General features: G+C 36.2%; 1 protein-coding gene across 5 annotated transcripts in view; it reads left to right on the top strand.

Moving 5' to 3' along the window:
- Positions 1–22,133, top strand: part of LOC129755167 (uncharacterized) — an 82,105-nt gene that overhangs the window by 41,751 nt on the left and 18,221 nt on the right. For 3 of the 5 annotated variants that reach the window (XM_055751525.1, XM_055751527.1, XM_055751526.1), the window contains 5 exons: positions 6,443–7,531; positions 15,442–15,807; positions 17,152–17,244; positions 17,532–17,579; positions 17,675–17,784. In XM_055751525.1, the coding sequence (XP_055607500.1) occupies positions 7,360–7,531; positions 15,442–15,807; positions 17,152–17,244; positions 17,532–17,579; positions 17,675–17,784 (789 nt within the window). In that variant the 5' untranslated portion in view covers positions 6,443–7,359. Of the gene's footprint in view, positions 1–6,116; positions 6,142–6,442; positions 7,532–15,441; positions 15,808–17,151; positions 17,245–17,531; positions 17,580–17,674; positions 17,785–22,133 lie in introns of those variants that run through there. The other 2 variants (XM_055751528.1, XM_055751529.1) reach the window with 2 other exon arrangements.

The following is a 22,133-nucleotide window of genomic DNA, read 5'->3' as shown; positions in this document are numbered from 1 at the left end:
CAGAACCTTGTAAAGTCGTCGGAAAATGGATTTTTGATGCTGTTTTGAAATCTAAAATGGCAGCTGAGAATCGCAAGAAACACCCACAATATGGGTATGCATTCCCATGAAGTAAAAGGACTCATTTAGTAGAAGTCGAATTTCGCTGTCTGACGCTATCTTGAAATCCAATACGGCGGCTCAAATATAAGGCAAATGTATAATAATATTATGAGAAAAAAAATTATGAAACTCTGACAAAAACATGAGAAAATATGACAAATTTGATAAAAAAAATGACAAAATTATGAGAAAAATATTGAAAAAATAATAACTTTGACAACAAAATGACAAAGCCTTGACCAAAAAAAAAATTAAAAAATGATAGAAAGCAGAAATTTTACAATTAAAAGAATAAATATCAGACAAAACTATGAAAAAATTATATAATAATGACAAATTCGAAAAAAAAGGAGTTGACAACATTATGGAAAATATGACAAATGTCAAATTTTCGAAGCTGATGGAAAGTATCAGAGAAACATGAGGTATCAAAGGAAGAAAGAACATAAGCCGTAAATATAATGAATTTTTCGAAAAATATACAACGGTTTTTGATACCTCATGTTTCTCTAATACTTTCCATCACCTTCGAAAATTTGATTATTTTCAGGTACAAAGTTGTACCAAAACGAATTCATAACATTAGTATTGAATTGTTGACAAATATGATAAAAATATGACAACTAACTAATAAAAAATGACACATTAAAATGACAGAAATCAGACAATACTTTGACAAAAAAAAATTATAAATGTGATAAAAATATGACAAAAGTGGCCTAAATATGACCAATGTGATGAAAATATGACAAAAATGTGACAAAACTTTGTTTTAGTTCTGTCCTATTTTTGTCATTTTATTGTCAATTTTTGTCATCATTATGTAATATTTTCATTTGTCATATTTTTGTACATAGTTCTGTCAGATTTTTTTCATTTGATTGTCAAAATATGTTCATTAGACCGCTGCAAGCTTTGTATGGAAATCTCAAATTCGTAAATTTTTACTCCTCCCGCCTCCCATAACTTTTTTTTTGTTTTTTTTTTTTGCTGCCAGAAACGACAGTAATATTTTTGGAAGCGATTCATCCAGTCCTGAATTGGCGCAAGGAGTTTTAATTTTGTATGGAAATTTGTATGGGAAAACAAAATTTTTCATTCATTAAATCGCCAGAGATGTACTGAAAATTCCAAAAAATATAAATGGATGAAAAATGTTCCTTGATTCTTGCAGTATAATTCATGTGAACCTAACTTGTACCCCAGAAAAGATATTCAATGGTATACAAATTTATTTTTTCAAATTTTCGCTTTTTCGACTGCTTATTTGAAAGCTGTGTAACCCAAGGGATTGCAGTGGAGAGAGAATTCTTTGCATTTGGAATGGTAATGATCAAAATTCCACAACTGCTTAACAAATCGTAACAATTTGCAACAATTAGCACATGTTCACTCTCTCTGAGCACCGGTTTCTCTCATTTTAACTGAAACCTTCTAATTCTCTCTAACAAATTGCAACAAATTATAACAAATTCAATCATTGGCTGCAAAATTTGTTTGATCATTGACGATGATTCTCCGTTTATCTCAGTCCCCTGGTGTAATCGTAGGATGATAATAAAAAATCTCAAAAAACTGCTTTGCATTGCCAGGAAATTTATTGATTTTTATAACTTTCGCAAAAATATTTCATGAAATTATTAAAAGCTCCAGTAAGCAAATTCTGCCATTTTTAAATACTTTTCAATGGATTCAGATTTTTTATTATGAACTAGCTATAGCTTTTTTCATGAAATGCATATCTGCTTGTCATGTCAGTAAAAAACGAAGCCTATGAATTGTCCAAACCAAAATCAAAGACCAACTTCATTTCAAGCTTATTTGAATTCTCTGGAAGATTTAATGTGCAAAAATTTCTTCTTCCATACAAAATTGAAACGCGTTGCACTAACTCAGGAATCAGCTCAAATTTTACACTGATGCTTGGGGACCCAACAAGAGGCATCGAAAAAACATATGGAAGCAAAGTCATTTTTTGCAGCGGTCTAATGTTCATAGTTATGTCTTTTTTTTGTTCCAATGTTTAAACAACTTCATGTCATTCACGACTTATATCAACTATGCAGTTGGCGGAAAATTACTGGAAAACTTATCCGGTATAATTGTACAACTGTATTCGATGTTTACTGCTGGATTCGAACTCACTTATTTTTGTCATTATTTTTAGCACATTCATCATATTTTTGGATCATATTTTTCAGATTTTTGTAATTTTTTTTAACATATTTTTGTCATAATTGTGTTATATTTTTATCATGTCCCTCATCATTTTGTGAGATTTTTGTCATTATCTTGTCATAATTTCGCCAGAACTTTGATAGATTGTTGTCATTTTAATGTCAAATTTTTGCCACATTTTTATCACCTTTGTCATATATTTTCCATAGTTTTATCATATGTCTGATTTTTTTGATTTTATTTCAAATTTTGTTATTATTATGACATATTTGTAAAAATGTTGGTCCTAATTTTAGTTCTATCAGGGTTTTGTCAATTTATTGTCAAGTTTGGATCATACACGGAAAATTAAAAAAAAAAACGGTAAAATTTACCTTTTTGCGAGTTGATTTTTTTCCACCCCTCTTTCGAGGTAAATTTTACCTTTTTATCATTCACCTAGCAAAATAGTAAATAATTTGGTAAATGCTAGTGGGTTTGATTGTTTTCTTCGATAAAAATAAATGAAAAAAAAATTGGTATTTATTTGAAATAAATAGGGACTGCTATCTAATATTTATTTTTGAAATGAATCACCGTGTTTAATAAAAAGTGTTGAGGCAAGTCCTTTGTTCGCCAAGCTTGTCAGGTCCAGCTTTTCCGGAATAATATCTTGAGGCTGACGTGGAATACAACACGAAGCTCTGTGGGCCGATCTGAAACATAAGCAAAGTGTTATGAAGAGAACCAGCGCAACTAAAAGAGATCCGAGAAAACACTTACCATTTTGTTCCGATTTTCACATATTGGGCACGAAGCAAAACTTGTTCCTAAACGGCAAAACAGCTTAATCTCAATAAACGTATTCGGCAAATAGTTATCTACTTTTTTTCGAGATGAATTGTACCGTTTTGTTTAGCTCAATCCAGGTCAACTTCACCTCGCTCCGAGGTAAGTTTTACCTTATTTGGATTTACCTTTTTCTAGGTGGATTAAACTTTTTATTCAGCTCAATTCAGGTGAACTTCACCTCGCTACGAGGTAAGATTTACCTTTTTTGGATTCACCTTTTTTCTCGAGGAATTGTACCTTTTTTCCAACCTCGAATCAGGTAAATTTTACCTCGCTGTGAGGTGAGTTTCATCTGGAATAGGTAGAAGTTACCTTTTTGGCTTTCGCGAGCGTTCACCTTGCTATCTCGGCAAATTTTACCTTTTTATTTTTTTCCGTGTAATTTTGCCTTCTTCTTCAAAATGCTGTCATCACATTTGTCATAGTTTTTTTCATTTATGTGAATTTTTTTTTCATATTTTTTTTATTTTTGTTAAATTGTTGGCATATTTTTTGTGTCTTTTTTGGTTTGTCATAGTTGTTTAAGATTTTTAATTGTAATTTTATTGTCAATCATAGTTTTTTCATATTTTTGCCACAGTTTAAATATATTTTCGTCATTATTTGATCTCACTTTTATAACTTGTTACATTTTTGTCAGACAATCATTTTTCAACTACTTTTTGAGCCTTTTCGCTCAATACCTATTGTGGGGGCTCATGCAACTTTCAGTTCTTTACAGCATTTTGAAGTAAATCGGAAGCAGACATCTGACATAAACGTCATGAGAAAAAGATAGATAGTATAGATATTCGAAGGCACGTAGTTAGGAAGGTCAGATGAGATAAAACGGAAGATACGAAGCGTTGTCAGCTAAAACTTAGAAAGCTTATCGCAAATTTCTATAGTACGAAATAGTAGTAAGTTTATTCTACTTGAATCCATTCCTTTCAAGGAACTAAATCATTGCTGATCTATGTGTGTAGGAATCACATTACCCGAACCACATTTGTGGTACCAAGTGCCTACGGATAAAATTCGTGGTGTAGAGTTACAGGACAAAGGAAAGAAAAAGGTTGGGAGAAACAGAGTAGAAAAAGTGGCAAAAACAGTAAACGTAAGTGGGAATAATTTCCCAATTTGATAACCCTTTATTTGATATTGTCAATTCAAATTGTATTTTAGAATTTTTCAATATACACTCTATAATTAAATTGGAAAATTCTGCTACCTATTTCTGACGACACAAACCACAGAGCCCTTTCACCCAATACTCATAATGCCATATTGGAAACCGTCATATTGGATTTCAAAATGACGTCTGACAACGAATTTAAACTTTTATCCTTTCAGCTTTTTCACCTTTAAACATATATTGTGGGGGTTTCATGCCACGAAAAAGACTGATACCGCTTTATCAGAGAAACTAAGATGATAATTAAATATACAAACTTTTGGAAAACGATTTTTAGAGAAATTAAGATTTGCGATGAAAAATACCCGATGAATACAGTGTATAGTCGGATGAACTCTGGATGGATTCGTGCGATCGAGCCGGCTCTTCGCACAAAAAATCGCTTGCATGGTCGATGTTTTTCTCAACGTGTTTCTACAACTAGAAGCGGTTTTTCGTGCGAATAAGGAATCCGCTTCGCAGTTCGCTTTGCACTCATTGTGTCCCCCAAACAGTAACAAAACTGAACTATCAATATCAAAATAATAGCTTTATTTGAGGTTGTATTTTTTCCGATGCCAAAATAAGGTTTCATTAAAGTATCACAATGCTTAAAATGATGACAATCCGATAGTATATTGATAGCACAATCAGGCATCATTAAGGTTTCATCCATTTTATTTTTCATAAAAAAAAGAGATCAAAATGGTTAAGTAGAAACCTGTTTTTTGTACGACGAAAATCATGGTTTTTAAGGTGTTTGAATTTAAATCGAACTGAGGGCAAATTATACCAAATTTTGCTATCCGTCATGGTTTTTGAGCAAAGTGTTGTATCATTTTGCCAGAATAAAATTTGTAAAAGGTCTAAACGTTGCTCTCATTTTCTATATGCTTGTAGCACAGTTCTGCTAAATTTAGGTTTCATTGACAATATTTTGATACCTCGTTAAACCAGCATTTTTGAGGAGATTCTGGGCTCATTCCATACCAAAAAGTGGGACCACAGCGCTCTCAAAATTCATTTTGAAACGATGATGGTATCATTAAGGTTTCAGGAAAACCTTCACTTGACATGAAAGAAATATCCGTATATGGAAATTTTAGCATTGCCACCTTTATTCTGGAAAAATGATACCACATTTTACTTTCAAGGCATTATAGCAAAATTAGGTATGATTTTGCCATAAAAGTCAGTAATCACGTCAACTGTGCAGCCAATGGTTGAAATTGTGGTAAATTGTGTTCAACTGTGCGGGAAAATATGTAAAATTTAGTTAAAATGAGACAAATCAGTGCTCAGAGAGAGAGAAATTGTGCGAGTTGTTGCAAATTGTGAAGTAATTGTGGAATTTTGATCATTCCAAAAAAAATTCTCTCTATTGGTATCCCCAGGGGTTTTCTACTGCATTGATGAACCAACCTAAACGACTCTTAATATACACTATGAAACCCACCCCAAACACATGTGCCGCCTAGCGAGCAAACGACGAGCGTGCTTTTTCCCAACCACTTTGGCTAAATATGTGTGGTTTGGCTAGCTGGCTGGCTTAAGTCGTTGCTGCCTGTACACGAACAACTAAGAGCTGCCGCCTTTGGATGGGTGCTGTTGGGTGTTGTTGGGTTGGGTTTGTAGTATGGTAGCAGAAACTGTCATCAAATACGGTTATGCTATAATACACAAATCGACGACGACAACGACCATGCCGCGTGCGGAAGGCCTTGAAATGAAATTCAACAACCTTAATTTCTTATCAGGACGATTTTCTTCCCGATCTCACTCTCCGTCTCTGTCTCTGTTTGTCTGAGCCGATGGACGACGGACACGGTTCTTTGGTCAAAACTCTACGGAAGAAGGTTGCACTTTCAAAAAGAATGGTGAATAAGTGTTTTGAACGATTTTTTTTAAATATATCTTTATTAGTACCAATTCATCATTACATTTATATTACATTCATACATTAAATTAGGTGTTCAGTTCAATAATGAACTTTCAGAGCCCTATAGTTTAATAATCACTAAAATTTATTTATTCGACTTAAATTTGCTGAGCACAATCAAGCATTTTTATAAAGGAGAACATCCTGTAGTGAAAAAAAAATATATATATATATATATATTTTAAAAGTATTTTGAACGATAAAGCTCTAATCTCTTTTCTTTCTCTGTTTTCTTGCAGAATCTTCAACAATGAACCGCACAGCACAACAACAGCAGCAGCAGCAAAAGTGTACAATTTATTCTCATAAATGTGCCTTAACGATTAGATGATTCGGTGCCAACGGTGCTTAATCAGACGTTAAACGCGAGGAGCGAAAATGAAATCATTGTTAGATTCCAGGTGATGGAAACTGGAGTACGACATCGTTGAAAAACCATACCCACAAGAAGCAGAAGAAGAAAGCACAACTCTTAAGCAAAGAAGAAAGGAAAACCCGTTTCGGAAGACGGAGAAAGGGAGGAAAGCATCACTTACTACAGATATTGATAGAAGCTTAGAGCAGACACCTAGATAGATGATCATCGCACACGCGTAGCTGGTACGCGATTAAAACAACAAAAAAGGATCGTTAATGTTTTCGGAAATTATTGTGATATACCAGCAGCCAGCAGCAAAGCTTGGACCGATAGGGAAAAATCCATTCTATCGGCAACAACACACAGAACTTCCCCTCCCACACATCGCAAAGTTAGATGCCCAATAAGGTGTCACACCCACGCCCCCAGCAGCTCCTCCTATGGCATAATCGGTCCGTCGACCAGATAGATATTGATGGTTGATGATAATACCCGACGCTACTAAAAGCTGATCATCATAATCCAACCGGGAGGCAGCGCCACACCGAACGAAAAAAAAGCTAAACAACTAAGCGGCAACACACTTCAAAAGTGCGTCCGTGTCGTGAATCAACAATATACACAACATAGATTGTGTGAGCTCTATCTAGTAGAGAGACGTGTGTGATAAAGTACAACCCCTAGTAAGGTAGTGGTCGTACCGGTAGTATTAGAGAGCTAGCTTCCAGTACTACCAGTAGAGACAGCAGAAGCAGCAGCAGCAGCAAACCTAAACCCACTGGCCCTGGGCTCCATATAATGGACGAGGACAGCATTGTGATATACCGAGCGATCGCCAGCTACAATTCCGTCAATGCCGATGAACTCAGCTACCAGAAGGAGGATCTCGTGGAGGTCCTGGTACCAAAGTCGGGAGCCCTCTGGTACAAGGCGAGCAACGTGCGAACCAAGAAGAGTGGATTCGTGCAGTGTGAGTTGATTTTGTTTTTGGATTTTTTTTTTCTCAAAAAAACTATCTTTAGTAACTGCTAAGTCAAGTAAGCAATCACAAAAGTTGTCTGTGTGTACAAAATTTTAATTCCATTTTGTTTGCATTTGAATCGATAAGGAAATTGATATATTTTTCTCATCAATACCAGAGCAAAAATATTCATCCGTTAGATTTTGTAAAATTTGTAAGAGCTTCAATACAGTTCTCTCAAATTCCTGCTCATTTTTAACAAGTTGTTTCATGAGATACGCGAAACACAGGGTATAGACATTTTGATGCCTATTCTACAGCGGATAAGAATTTGGTGTTCATCCATGAATAACCAAAACTGATCAAGTAAATTAAAGAAACTGCTTCAGGCTTTTCTTCAAATGAAGTTTATTTGTATTTCACAATTCTGAAAGCGTAACGTCGTCGGTTTTTTTTTTGGTTTCAATAATTTTTTTGCGAAATGTTTTTTTTGAACCTCAGCTCTAAAAATAAAAAATACAGCTGTTTACGCCAACTATTAAGCAAACAATCACACCAGAATTTGAGTTTGGGATTCATTTTCCAATTCGAAATTGAATACGAAAACAAGATCCAGAACTCATAAATAAATTCCAAATTTTGATGAGAGTTCTTAATTTAGATGAAATTTTAGTTTTGATTTTTTATGTACAATTTTAAATCGAGATCGACGGTGTACCACTCTAAGCTTGATTTTCTAATGCAGTTAGATGTACAAATCATAAATTGCCGTGGGTATAGAGCGCTTATCTACTAAAAGCACCTGTATACGACGTCTATTCTTGAGTCTAATTTATACAAGAATTGAATCAACGATCGCACTTGTGTTCCAATAACTGTCAAACGATTTAGAACTGCGTCAAATTGGGTGCAAATCTCATCACTTGGAGCAATCCTTATGTTGGTTCTAAAAAAGTTGAGATGAAATTGGTAAAATGGACCACGGATGCGGTTTTGGGTCGGAATTTGGGTCTGAACCGGCGGATACAGCTGCTCTAAGACAGTGGCCATGTTTGTGTATGCGACACGATCGCAAAGTTAGGGTAGAAGATCGTAGAATCTGGATGCTGGTCTCGAACTTGATACTCATCGAGATTTAGATCCTAATCCTGATTCTGAACCAAGTCCTACTTCTATTTCTAATAATTATCGTTATCCAAATCCTTATCCCAAACTTAATTCTGATCCAGATCCTGATGCTGACCCTGATTCTGATTCAGATCCAGATCTAAATCTTCACCCTCATTCTGATGCTGATCTCGATCTTATCCTGATTCAGAACTTGATCCCTATCTTTAACGAGATCTTGAATCTATTGCCGTTCATAATTAATGAAAATTTTAAGTTAAGCTACCTGGTAATGTATTGGGTACGTGTACAAAATTTGGTGACAATCTGTCAAGTGGTTTTTGTGATACGGTCAAAATTTGGTCAAGGCAAAACGCGTGTAAATCGGTGAAATCGTTTATTTAAAAAATCAAATTAAATTTCTTTTTCAAGTTTAATTAGCATAAAATTCAGGAAAATGGAAAATAGGAAATGCTTCATTTATCGTGTGTTTTATAAGAGCCCTGAAAGTTTTGCTAAAACTTGAATAAAACACTTTCTTAAGAGTGTTGTAAAAAAGTTGCAAAAGTATTGCTAAAGATTTAATAAAACATATACTTTTCTGTTTTTATTAGAGCTTTGGTACCAGTTTTAATAATACGCTCAATGTGCTTTTAAAACTAACGTTCAAGCCAAGTTGAACAACTGTTTTATTGAAACATTGGATGTAGGCATGATAAAACTAAGTGACAGATGATTTGACAATCGAGAAGAACGTGTACACTAGGGTGGCCCAAAATTGTACTACGTCTGGGATTTTGGCGGCTCAAGCTTCAAATGATAGCTAAGGGTATAAGAAACAAACTTTTGTAAGGCAGCGAATCAGAAAAATGATGTTTAGAGGTCGCACTGGTTCGATTTATGTAAAAATTCCATTTCGGGATGAATAAGCCACAAAGATGCTTAAAATCCCTCGAGAAAAAAAAATAAAAATTCCATTTTTCGACATTTTGTCCTAATAACATTTTCAGATCTTGAAAAAGTATCAAACATGTGTCTCTAATATTTTTTAAATTTTCTTTCTAATGTAAGATTTAAACTAAAAATTTATTGGGGCTGTTTTGGACTCTCAATTTGTACGTATGCTTTTTTAAACTACGCAATACTATGAATTCTGGTAAAAAAAATAATTAAAATTAACAAAAAAGTGCACTTTGGATTAAGATTTTTAATCAACATAGAATTCAAAGATGCGCGACGTTATGATGTGCAACTTTGCAGAAGAAAGTGTATAGCTATGAGTTGTCATTTCAAAGTAATTCAAGTTTCACTGTAGAAAAAAGTCACAATTTTCAAATTTTTGCTAAGAATTGCTTTATATTATGCTGTGGATGAGTTTCGAGCAATCCAAACTTCTGATATCAAACGTTTTCATCCTTTTATCGATCCTTGAGTCAGCCTAAATAAGCATGACCAGTTTCTAGATTTTAATTTTAAATTTATTTAGTGGTTGTAGCCATAACTCAATCCTCAAACCGTTACCCAAGTATGGGTAACACGACCTTCAATCAATAGAAAATCTAGAAACTTGGAATGGTTCTTTCTGGTGATTTAAGGATCGATAAAAGTATGAAAAAATCTGATATCAGGAGTTTATTCGATACTCAGGTTGCTCGAAACTCATCCACAGCATAATACAAAGCAATTCTTAGCAAAAATTTGAAAATTGTGACTTTGTCCACAGTGAAACTTGAGTTACTTTGAATCGACAAGTCATAGCTATACACTTTCTTCTGCAAAGTTGCACATCATAACGTCGCGCATCTTTTGAATGCAATGTTGATTAAAAATCTAATCACTAATCACTAATCGTACTTCCATAGCCAGAACTTATGTCTGAGTCCCAAAGAACAATGAATGAGTTATTGTTCTTCTTGTCTTTGTTCATGTTTTCAATCATTTTAACATAAAAATATTAAAATGATCAAAAACACAAAATGGTTGGGCCTACCATGGAGCAGAGAACGCAGAGACAACCGGAACACAGGAACAGGAAGAAACGTGGACCACCAGTACCATACGTTTCAAATGGGTAGTATCGTTGGGAACATGCTAAGAAAAATGCTCCTTGATGAAGGAACCAATAAATAGGACCATTCTTCAACGGCTGGAAATGATTTATTTTGTACAAAGAAATCACAAAACTCAAGAATAGAAAGCATTTTGAAGATGTTGATGTTATAAATAAAAGAAAACTGAAATTCTAAGTAAAATTTTTGATCGTTGAACTGTTTTGGATTTCAGTGTACAATCATTTCAGGTCATAGACCAAGGATAAAGCGCCTTTACTCGCTCTTGAAAATAAAAAAGAGAGACAGAAAATATTAGAAGAACATAAAACCTTCCGAGGTCTGTTAAGAGCTCGAAAGGTTTTTTCTCCGAAAAATTTAAACGTATAATCACCCATTAGCGCATATCCAGAGGCTAAATTTAATAAGATAAAGTGAATAAATACTTAGCTTTACTATCAGATCCTCATTCAAATTCGATAAATCCTACTAACGAAGCAAGCCGAGAAAAGCTGAATATCATGTCATTTCTTCAGCAGGTCAGCCAACATCAACCACTTGCCATGAACCTATCAAGATCACATTTTCTCATTTTTTTCTATTCCCCCAATTTTACCTACATTTCTTCAGCTAATATCATTTGCTATCTTTTTCAATCAAATTAGCCAATTTGTCACGTAGATTTGCTCAGTCAGCGCAGCCTTTTCTTTTTCACTCCAATGAACTAAGCTTTGTTACAAATTTTTCACTCAAACTCTAATTATTGCGGAAACCACGCTAATAAAGCTTCGAAAATTTCCACACTAAAAAGCCCAGCAAAACGCATGCATATTTAAATATAAATAAAATTTCAAGAATACACTCGACACCAGCATTAGCACGTACACAACAAAATACCCTCACCATCCTCTCCCAAGCAATAAACAAATTCAATCAACCATTGAACAAAATACTTTTTTAATTGTTTGTTGCTCAACCGATTCAAGTTTGCTAGTTTCCATTAGCGCTCACACCATCACGACCAGCAGGAACACACAAATTTACACCTGTTCTACCAAAAATCCTTATCGAAAAAATGACGATGGCCATTTGTAAAAATTTCAATTTTTCAGCTCTTCGATTTTTTGCACTTTTAACTTCCGGTTTCCTCTCTTCATATTAATAGACTTCATCTCCATAGGATTTTTCACAACTATAACAACGAGCATCGCGAAAAAAAAAGTATTCGACCGTCTTTCTTGAGGAACTTCTCATTCCTCTAAAGGAAAAATATTTTCGAGGAATAACGAAGCAAAACGCGACCGTGAAAAATTAACGCGACCACACTCGAGCAAGGCCAACTTAGTTCTCCGAATTCAATGTTGATTAAAAATCTTAATCCAAAGTACACTTTTTTTTGTTAATTTTTATTTTTTTTTACAAAAATTCATAGTATTGCGTAATTTAAAAGATCATACATACAAATTGAGAGTCCAAAACAGTCCCAATAAATTTTTAGTTTAAAACTTACATTAGAAAGAAAATTTAAAAAATATTAGAGACACATGTTTGAAACTTTTTCAAGATCTTAAAAATGTCCTTAGGACAGAATGTCGAAAAAAATGCCTTTTTCCAAAAATCGAACCAGTGCGACCTCTAAACATCATTTTTTTGAGTCGCCGCCATATAAAATATTGTTTCTTACACATTAAGCTATCATTTGAAGCTTGAGCCCCCAAAATTCCAGACATAGTACAATTTTGGGCCACCCTAGTGTACACGCTTAAACTTTTTTACCTCTTTTTGAGATAGCATAACCTGTTTTGAAAGGATTATAACTCAAAATTGAGAAAAACGTACTATCAAAATGATATAAATTAACACAGCTAAATTCATCTGAAAAATAAAAACAACTTTGTTGTATCCGCATTCAAATATCAAAACCACCGCAAATCGTTATTCGCTCAATTCTTAGGGTTCGATTAAAAGCGCACTGTGAATAAACGTTTTTTTAGAATCGATAAGTATGAATGTATAAGACAATTAATTTACAAGTACGCCGAATAAAGTACTTAGTACTTTATTTATCCATCCCTGTCTCTCAATGTGAAGTTAATCTATATTTACGTCATCCAATCAAGAGTTAACAAAATTCTTTCCGGATCAACCGCTCTTAAAAAGTTCTAGAAGACTGCAGCCATCGGCTTCTCCTCAGCAAAGACGGAGAAATTGAGCTTCATTACAAGTGAAAATGCTTATTTATTCTATACATTCATCAGCCTCAACAAGTTCCAGATGATATAAATAGTTAGTAGTTCTGATTATCGTAAGCAAAACATTCGAAGCACTTTTAAATAAAATCGTTTTATCCCTTACAATTGCAACAATAACCATTATAGTTTGATATGTTGCATACTATTAATAATATCGTTACCTAAATCGATAGCATACTGTTTGCAGAAAAGTTTTCCCATACAACTGTTTTAACAGTTTTTAACAGCTACATCCTAACTACATATTCAAAATACAATTATTTCGGAATTCACGATTCAGGCAATGTATTTTACAACTTCTATAATCGTTTGCTAAACGTGTTATTGCGCTTCATCAAATCGTCGTTTGACGATTTAAGAAATCGTTTGGTTGTAATCCTCATTTATACGGGTTGTTATTGAGCTTTAAGGCCAGGCTTTTGATTACAGAAAATGATCTATTCCTAAACAGCCTGAGATTATTTGATATCAATACTTACTAAAGGTAATTGACCATCCTCTAATCATAGTCAAAAGGAAACAAAACGAAAAGTTTCATGAATGCCAAGCAACAAATCGAAATGTTCTCATTCATTGCGACAAACTTATCTTACTCATAAATGGATAAATCCATCATGAGCGTGTATTCCATTTAGAGAAACGTCAAACGAAGCTGTGATTCAAGGTCTCTTAAAACCATTTTAAAACTGTTTGTTGAAATTGTTTTATTACAACATTCTTCAAACCAGCAAAAAACAAATTTAAAACTGTTTTACAACTACCTTTTAAGATGTTCAACATTGAAATTGAATCGAATTTACTGACGCCATCTTGCTGGAAAAAATATTATAATACTAAAAACTAGACATTTTCAACAAATTTGACAATGTTTGCGATACTATTTGTTGTATAGGTAATGAATTTCAATGCAAAACAAAAATTGTATCATTTGAGCAAATTGAAATTATACTTAAATTATTATTTTTTAATTAAAAAAATCCTAAAATTGTGTCAACCTTGATTTTCTTTGAGGCGCGCAAATGTTTTGATGCTATTTCGCATATATTTCACCAGAAATCTGAGGTTGCAGAAAGTTTCATGCTAAGACATATTAAAAATGAAAATATTTTTAAAATAATTTAAATGCAATCATCACCAATCACCAAATGCTTGGGAAAGTGAGTGATATCACGAGAAAAAAAACGGAACAGAAAGGTCCCACAGTAGATTATCTATCAAATTTCACAGCTCCCAAAGTAAAATTCCTATCAGATTCCTTGACGTCGTTTTAAAAGAGCTGTGGATAGTCGTAAGAGAGCTCTGAAAGGTTTCTTAAGGCTATGTCTATAAGGTTGAATAAAACTATTCTGTTGGATGTTTTATTATAGCGTATAGAATAAGCTTTAAAAACGTTAACAAAACAGGGCCTTTTTGGCCATATGTTAGCTTTAAAGAAGTTGTGCTAATAGCGTAGAATGCGCTTTGGCTTATAAAGTAGCTTTAGGAAATAGTCTTAAGCGAACTGTTAAGGTTTGAATAAAACTTAAATTGTTACTTGGAGGCAAGATGCCAAATCCGGCCAAAACAGTACGGAACAACCGTGTTTCTTCAGGAAAGGCAGCAGACGTTTATTCAAACACTCTTTCACGTAAATTTCTTGGTTGACAGTCCCGGAAGCTATGAAAATGCTGCTTTTCAAGCCACAGGTACAGATGGCTTACCAAACCAGTTATTTCTTCGCGAACTTTGACAATTTCATGTGCTTGAAAATATCTGCTACTTTTCCCCTTCCTTTTTCCGTATAAAACTCCTGTCCCGGAAGCTGCTTGTAGTCGGCTTTGACGTAGGTTTCGTCGTCCATTACCACGCAGTCAAACTTCGTCAGCATCGTCGTGTACAGCCTCCGGGATCGCGCTTTGGCCGTCGTATTTTGTTTATCATCGCGATTTTGAGTCACTACCTTCTTGTAAGTCGATAGTCCGGCTCGTTTTTTGGCTCGATGCACGGTTGTAGACAATACACCCAGCTTATTTGCGGCATCTCGGAGAGAGAAGTTAGGGTTTCTCCGACAACTCTCTTTGTCGTCTCAGCGGCTTCCAGTTTTCGATTTCCCCCCGATCCAGACTTCCTGGCTGTCGACAAACGTTCCCCAAACACTTTAATTACATTTGTAACGGTTGATTTGGCAACTTTTAGCGATTTTGCCAGCTTTGTGTGCGAGTAGCTCGGATTTTCGCGATGCGCGAGCAAAATTTTGATACGCTGCTCTTCTTACTTGGACGGCATTTTGACAACTGAAGAGTGAATTCCAAAATCAAAAAACACACACACACCTTCAAAATGAGGGGTGTTCAGGTTTTTTAAATGCAAAATTGAAAGAAATACGTCAAGTTGATATTGACCAAATTTTGACTGTAACACCCTTTAAAAGTATCGAATTTGGGCATAATGTGGTGTGGTCTATGACACGCTTTTAGTTTGTTGCTAGAATCTATGTGTGTACAATTTTCCCTTTTCTCTCTCTTTTTTTCAGTACATAATTTGGCACGATGCGATGGCAATAGCATGACAACTTCCTCCTCATCTCACTACCTACCCGTAACCGGTTTGGTGGCAGACAATTCCAGTACTACTCCTACGGGTACATCAAGTCAAACGACCACCGGCGGCAGCAGCAGTACCACCACAATCATCAGCCATGAACCGACGACGATCGGTGAAAATTCTCCCACCGGCGGCACGACGACGCAGACGACGACATCGGCTCCAACGACGGTCACCACGGTCGTCGATACCATGGCCAAACTGACGTTGACCAAGTCCAAAGACATAGCGTTGAACCTAACGCTGGAAGACATCTACGTGCCCTGTGTCAATCCGAGCACCGGAACGGGTTTGGGTAATAGAGAAGCTTTCCTTATCTATAAGAGATACATACAATAATTTGGCTTGTAGAGCCGTAGCGTTCGCGCTTGAACGCAAGGCTTTCACACCATCCCGTCCGCATCCATTCCAATCCTTATGGAACCCCTCCGGCTTCAGCCTGTTCCCGTTTTCCCGGCTCCTTCTTTGGGTTGCTTGATTCCTGCGGGATGCCGCCACAGATCATAGCTTTGTATTAAGTTGTTTTTTTTTTCATCCCAACGGAAAATAGGAAATTTGATCTTTAGAATATTGTAGAATTAGATTGGACGTTCTGTCGTTCCACATTCAGATCGTATATCGATCGTATATCGTGATCCAATTATGAATGTCCGTAAATGTTGTTTCTTAACACAATACTCGGATCAATCCGTAGAATGAATGAAATATTAAAAATTGAACTTATACAACAAGTCTCATCAAGTCAGCTATTCAGTTCAATTGGATTTAACCTTAGCATCAGATGATAAAATTTCCTATCTCTGTTGGACGGTGTTTGGTATATTAAAACCTGGTTATGGTTTAATTTCCGGTTTTGGAGTTGAATTTCAGGCTGTTCGATGAAATGTACAGTTTGAAAATTAGATTAAATTATTCAGCAAATAAACAGCGAAAACAATTGAAAAAAGGCCGATACTAAAGACGATCGATTACGAAACGATTATATTTCGAAAAAGAAGTTGCCACCTCATAATTATGAAGCAATGAAACTGATTTTAAAAAGATACCTTAAAAACACAACTTTATACGAATTTTAATACCTATACCTATAAGTTGAGTGAATTTTTAGTAAAGAAACTCTTACCTCAATATTTTAGGGAAAAGGCTTACAAAAATCAATTTGATCTTTTAAGAACCGTGTCGATCATCTTTTGGTATCATACCCAGGCGGTATTGAAATGTGTCTGTATGTCTTCAGAAATGTTCAGACACATTCCAATACGAATGTTCTCATAATACAAAATACTATGATCTGTGCCGCCCGTATTGATTCCTCTTTCCCTTCTTGAAAGCTATCCATTTTCGTTTGAAATTGAGAAGATAAATTCAAGTTTGTAAATCTGACATCAGACAGCAATCGAAAAATTTGAAAATCGATCCTGTAAGGTGTATTTTTGATCACATTTGATCAATATAAGCATTTCAAGCGAGGGAGAAAGCAATCAACAAGTGGTAAAACTGTCCCAAATCACACTCTTCTGCACCCACCCATCTCTCCCCCCACCCGGCATATTCACGAATGCTACAGATCCAACTTCTCCAAATATTGCCTCTTATATTTGAAAAATAATACCAAATCATTATCCAATTATCATTATAGTTAATAAAGTGGATGAATTTAGTAATAAAAACATTAACAAATGTCACACGACCGTACCTGTTTATTTTGTAACTCCTATTATCTGTTCACTTTGTAAGTATTCCACAACCAAAGCAAAACATAAGGGGCAATATGAGCGGAGTCGATAATCACTCATTTGTTTTCTTCTTTTTTTTATTTTATTCCAACAAACGAAAATCAAAACCCAAACAAAAACTATCATTGCACACCCCAAAAACCAACGGACAATTCCGTGACTATGGCATCAATTAACAACGCACATCCAATCAATCGGATACTAAAACACAACCTTGAAACGAACCTACCCGAAACCAAAAAACCACCGATCGGTCGACCACTTCTGACCCACCAACACGCAGGTCGAGACTACATCTGGGGACTCGGATTGCAAGGCCGGCAATGTAGACGTAAGGATCTCCATCTTGTTTTTCTGAGTTTCAAACCATTAACCGTTGAATTTGGGCACTAACGGGCTTCTTCTTCTGTCTATTGTTTCACGCAGAGTGTTGGTCGTGTTTCCACATCAAATGTTTACCGTTAGCCATTCACGAAATGTGCCAAAGAAATAACGACATCTATCCGAAGAAGCCGACCACGTTCACCAACGAAAAGGTAAGTGTTCAATTGTTTTTTTTTTAAACTTAAACTTTTCGTACTTTCACTAGGGGACAAAAACGAACAAAATATGGGTAGAGAATCCAGGCGATAAATTCAAACAACTATCACAGGTCGTATCGTAGAAAATAACTTCATAGCGTAGCTTAACGAATCATGGTATTCCCACATAAAGCTTGCTTCAGATAGAATTGGAACAAAAAAAATTGCCTGTATTTTAGTTATTTATTATTGGATTCAAGATTTTTTTTAAGAAGACATACGGATAAAATTATTCGTCACGGTTTCGAAGGAATTGTCGATTTTTCCTGTAACATGGCTCATTAGGCGGCGCATATCTTCTTCGTTCATCGTTTTATTCCACAAGTCTTCATCTGATTGATGTCTTTGACAACTTTTTCCCTTTGACATAAGTCTCCTCTTCATGATCGCCCAGTATTTCTCAATAGGACGGACCTGGGGGCAGTTGGGTGGGTTTAGGTTTTTCGGAACAAAGTGGAGTCTTTTCTTCTGTACCTTGCTGTAATGACAGCTTGCAAGAGCTAAGGAATAGAATCGAATGAACGACAAAATTGGTTTTTGGAGACACTTTTTTTGGTATATGTTACCACGTGCAATCATAGTAATCCAATATTCGCATTAGGTCAAATCATAGCAATCAGGATTGTTAGGTATTCGACTGAAAAGATTTCACATTCATTCTGTAATCATCATTTGAAGAATAAAGTCATATTCAACAAACTTGTGAATACAATATTTAACGACGAGATTTTCAAACCCACACCTCAAGATGTTCAAGTCCAACGAAGGAGAATCTTCTGGGAGGCGCATGAAGGAAATTTTCCCAACCATTCTGGAGCAGAACAAGCAACTGTCTGACCATAACCGACGGATGATGGCCCTAATGAAAAATTTCAACAATCAAGAAGCACCCAGACGGGCAACTTGCATCCAACATCAAGGAATTCCACTATGATCCAGAGAACGGACACACTTTCGATCGCTGGTTTCAAACGTATGAAGACCTGTTTCTCCAGGATGGTTTTAAGTTCGAGCATGCGGCAAGGGTGCGACTTTTACTGCGAAGTTTACACGTAGGTGTCCATGACCGATACCTGAATTTCCTGCTTCCGAATCATCCACGTGATTTCCAATTTCACGAAACTGTTAAAAAAAAGAAGCAACTCTTTGGTACACGCGTTTCGTTGTTCAGCAAACGGTACCAATGCTTCCAGCTCTCCAATCAGATTGACGAAGACTTCGTGACCTATGCTGGAACCGTTAACAAGCGATGTGAAGACTTCGAATTGAATGCCATGTCTCCTGATCAATTCAAATCCCTCATCATTATTTGCGGTTTACGCTCTTCAAGTGATTCAGACATCCGAACCCGGCTACTTCAAAGTTGGAAACCGACGCGGGAGACTGCAAGCTCGAATCCTTAATCATCAAATGCCAGCGCTTGCAGAACCTGTAGCATGACACAACGACCACTAAGACATTAGTCGAAACAATCCACTCAAGATCAGCCAATCGTCAGCAAAGCTTCAAATATTTCAAGACCCCGTGTTGGCAATGTGGCGGAATTCACTACGTTTGTGATTGTTCCTGCACCACCCACACCTGTGAATCCTGTGACATAGTCGGCCATAGAAGGGTATTGTCTTTGCTACACGGCGGCAAACCCCAACAAGAAGAAGCAAATGAGGAAAAAGGCAAGCATCAACAATATTTTCACAATCAACCATGTTGCCTAATCCCGACGTAAGTACACCAACGTTACCATCAATGGCAAAGTTGTTAGATTGCAATTCGATACTGCTTCTGACATCACTGTCATCTCAAGACGTGTCTGGAATAAACTGGGATCTCCAAAGCTTCAATCAACTGATCATCAAACAAAATCAGCATCCGGAAAAACACTACACATTTCCGGAAAACTTTAGTGTCACGTTACCCTAGGAAACAACACCAAGTTTGCAAACCTGTTACGTGACAAGCCAACCGAACCTCAACTTATTCGGACTCGACTGGATGGAGTTGTTCAAACTCTGGTCTCATCCGCTATCATCTGTTTGCAATCAGATTCAGTGCTGAACAGTTCAAGCCCGGAGATAAGGTGTATGCGGAACATCACTCAAACAATAATTCGAGATGGTTACGCGGAAATATCATCGAATCAATCGGAAATTACAATCACATCGTATTACTAGATTAGTGGCGGAAGCTGATCCGGTTTCATGTCAACCATCTCAAGCCTTGCCAAACCACGATTGAAAAAAGCCCTGAATCAGCTAGTTCACTCACTATTACTGTGTAGACCCCTTCAAGATCCTGTGCGGTTACCAAACGAGGTTCAATCTGTCCAGAATTTACTACCGGTGGCCCAAGTTCCTGTTGAAGTGAGAACACAACCGATCCATGATCCAAGGAATGATGTTCCTATAGGTATCAACAGCCGTGTTCCAAATTATATAGCAGCAGGACCTGCTACTAGCCCACCGGGAAATGATGATTTCCATGACGCTGTTTTTCATTCCTGTATCCATCAGTCGGCCTCAACGAACACGAAGAATCCCTTCTAGCTTTCAATAAAATTTATTTTAACATTAGAATGGAGGAAATGTTACCACGTGCAATCATAGTACACTGGATTCTATTTTTAAACGATTGTTGTGTACGTGCAAAAAAAGAAATCGTCTAAAAAATGTTCAAAACAACCGGTCAAAATTCATCGCTCAATTTGAGTAAACTGGCCAACTTGGACTGTAAATCGATTATATCCAACCAGAGAGACCATTCTGTGATTATTTGAGGGAAATCGGGAAGCTCAAAGATTTGTTTTGGATTGATTTGATTTGGGTTTTAAGCCACAGTTGTTCCGGAACTTCCGTAGAGTCTCAAAGTGGCTATTCCGGCCCATGTTTCTGTCGGGAAGCGACGACCGAAACAATTTAACACTCAAGAGTGGTTTGGAAAAAACGGAAATGTCTAGAATTCGAAAATCGAAAATTTTCGAAAATCGTCTTATTTCGAGAAAAAATCGTTTAAAATAAAACCGTGTAAAATAAGATCGTCTAAAAAAAATCCAGTATAATTCAATATTCGAATCAGGTCAAATCATAGCAATCAGGATCAGCTCTTCCAAATCATAAATTTTCGGGCAAATTTGTAGCCAAAAACAAATTTAAATTAGGCTGGAACTATCCCCCGAGCCGTTGCCAAGTAAAATTTTTGACCTTGACTTTGCCCGAAGTCAGCCTTGATATAGATTTCATCGTCCATCAGAAAACACCCTTCGCTATAGCTTCCGAGCACAGATTTTGGACACACTATTCTGTTTTATGGTCCGATTTGGCTGTTTGCTAACTCGATACGACTGGATTTCTTCCCGGAATCGAATTCTCCTCACCATGAGGGTTTGGAAAACTTTAGCTGATATTTCGTTCACGTGGTTGGCCCAATTTAGGTTGTGATCCATCGTAAGGCCCAGGTTTTTTACTTTTTCCGTAAGCTGAATAGGCTTGTTTAAAAAAAACTATGTTTTCTTATGGGCACACGGGGCCTACTTTGGTAAAAATTATCGCCTGGGTTTTGTTGGTGTTCGATGACAGAAAGTTCTTCCTACTCCATTGTTCAATTTTCCTCAGATCCAAATTAATTCTCGCCACAAGTCGATCGATTTCAGACACATGTCCATTTATGTATAACTATTTGTAGATCATCAGCTGATAACTACAGTTCAATAAGGAAGGAAGGTTGTTTATATACAGGTTAAACAGTAGAGCACTTAAACATGAGCCTTGTGGTATTCCATCTCTAAGTGGTAGTTCGTTCGAGATTTGATGGCCACAGCACACCACTTGGCAACGGTCAGATAGAAAAGATGCTACCAAATCTCCAGCAGGAAAACCCTAACTCCGAGCTTTACTTTCTACCTAACAACCGATGGTTAGCACAGTTAAATCGTCGTCTTCATCGAGTGCAGGAGTGCAGTTTAAGTACGGTTGAGGTTGTGACTGAAGAGCAAGATGTCCATTCGTAAAAAAGTTATTTAGTGGCTTGGAGTAGTCGTCTTGGAATTGTTATGTATTCCTTCTCTTCGTAAATTGCACCACATTTTTTTGGGAGGCAAGTCGTTCGAAAAACATCTGTCAGCATATCGCTTCTTAGCCTTGGAGATCAAAGTTCTGGCCCTGTCGCGTATTGCGATGTAATCTGACCATTGAGGATCTCCTTTGAATCGGTTGGGATTACGTACATAGAACGAGTATGCTAGATCCCTAAGTGCAATTGTACGCTCTATCTCGCTTGTAATCCAGGGTGTGCGCTTATCACGGACATTA

The sequence above is a fragment of the Uranotaenia lowii genome, chromosome 3, assembly GCF_029784155.1.
Source record: "Uranotaenia lowii strain MFRU-FL chromosome 3, ASM2978415v1, whole genome shotgun sequence".
Taxonomy (NCBI): Eukaryota; Metazoa; Arthropoda; class Insecta; order Diptera; family Culicidae; genus Uranotaenia; species Uranotaenia lowii.
This window is presented reverse-complemented; position numbering and strand designations above follow the sequence as displayed.